This window comes from Embiotoca jacksoni, unplaced genomic scaffold (genome assembly GCF_022577435.1).
Source record: "Embiotoca jacksoni isolate LCO1_2020_lvr unplaced genomic scaffold, fEmbJac1.0.p SCAF_106, whole genome shotgun sequence".
Lineage (NCBI taxonomy): Eukaryota > Metazoa > Chordata > Actinopteri > Embiotocidae > Embiotoca > Embiotoca jacksoni.
The window spans coordinates 428538-429619 of record NW_027185237.1 but is presented as its reverse complement, the minus strand read 5'-3'; the positions used below and the strand labels follow the sequence as shown (position 1 = coordinate 429619).

Genomic DNA, 1082 nt, shown 5'->3' with positions numbered 1-1082 from the left:
AGTACCAAAACCTCCAATTTGTACTTAAGTGCAGTTTTTGAATAAATGTACTCAGTTATATCATGAGGATATAATATCGGTGTATTACTGTTGTATTCATCTGCAGTGTCCCGATCCAGGTCCACCGGAGGGGGGCGCTGTGGGGCTGCCGAGGAGCCGCTGAGCCAGCAGGGAGTCCAGGGGAGAAAGAGAAGGAGGAGGAGGAGGAGGAGGAGGAGTAACCGGACACCGACTCGCAGAGCGGCTCCCGGCCGGTCAGAGCGCAGCGGAGCCCGGCAGCAGCAGCGAGCAGCAGCGGGGACGACGAGCAGAGTCACACCGGGGACCAGCAGCCGAGCAGCGGCGGAGCAGCGGCGGAGGCTCCGGTCCTCCCTGACCGGAATTTAACCGGGTTTTTACCCGCTTTTTTATCTCCTCCTCCCGCCGGGGTGACGCGCACTGTGGACGAATAACGGAGTTACCGTGAAAGTGGGTGAAGTCCCGTCGTCCGACCGCCGCCGGCAGCCTGACAGCCGCCAGCATGAAGAAGAACAACTCCGGGAAACGGGTGAGTGTTAACGGAACCGACGGCGGCCAGCGGTGGCTCGTGACGGCCGCTTTTATCCCGTTAAACCGAAGCTCGAGGAACAAAAGCCTCAAGGATTAGTTCGAGCCTTTATTTTGAAGGCGAGGAGAGCCGCTCGCTGCTTCGGAGACTTCCGGGTTTCAGAATAAGGGCGTTTATGTGTTTGATGTAAAAACAGTTTTAAAAAGTAAAAAAAACGAAAACAAAAACACAACAAAGAGACATGATGTGTTTCAGGAGTGAACCGACCCGAGTCAGAACCGGGTCACGGAGAGTCACATGAAGAAAAACGGAGCGGAGTGACGGTTAATCCGCCGACCAGCTCCGGTCTCACGTTACAGCCGTTTAATGGACTTACATAATAAACATCTGACCCACAAACACCCTGAACGCACCACAGACTGGACTCACACCAACCGTCCTAACAGAGACCCTGAACGCACCACATACTGGACTCACACCAACTGTCCAAACCCAGACCCTGAACGCACCACAGACTGGACTCACACCAACTGTC

At 55.0% G+C, this 1082-nt stretch overlaps 1 protein-coding gene across 1 annotated transcript in view; it reads left to right on the top strand.

The window, feature by feature from the left end:
* The first annotated feature begins 263 nt into the window (after positions 1-263).
* The window catches only part of plekho1b (pleckstrin homology domain containing, family O member 1b), a 15387-nt gene continuing 14568 nt past the window's right edge, over positions 264-1082 (top strand). The window contains exon 1 of the mRNA XM_069176784.1: positions 264-547. Coding sequence (XP_069032885.1) covers positions 521-547 — 27 coding nt within the window. The 5' untranslated portion in view covers positions 264-520. The remainder of the gene's footprint in view (positions 548-1082) is intronic.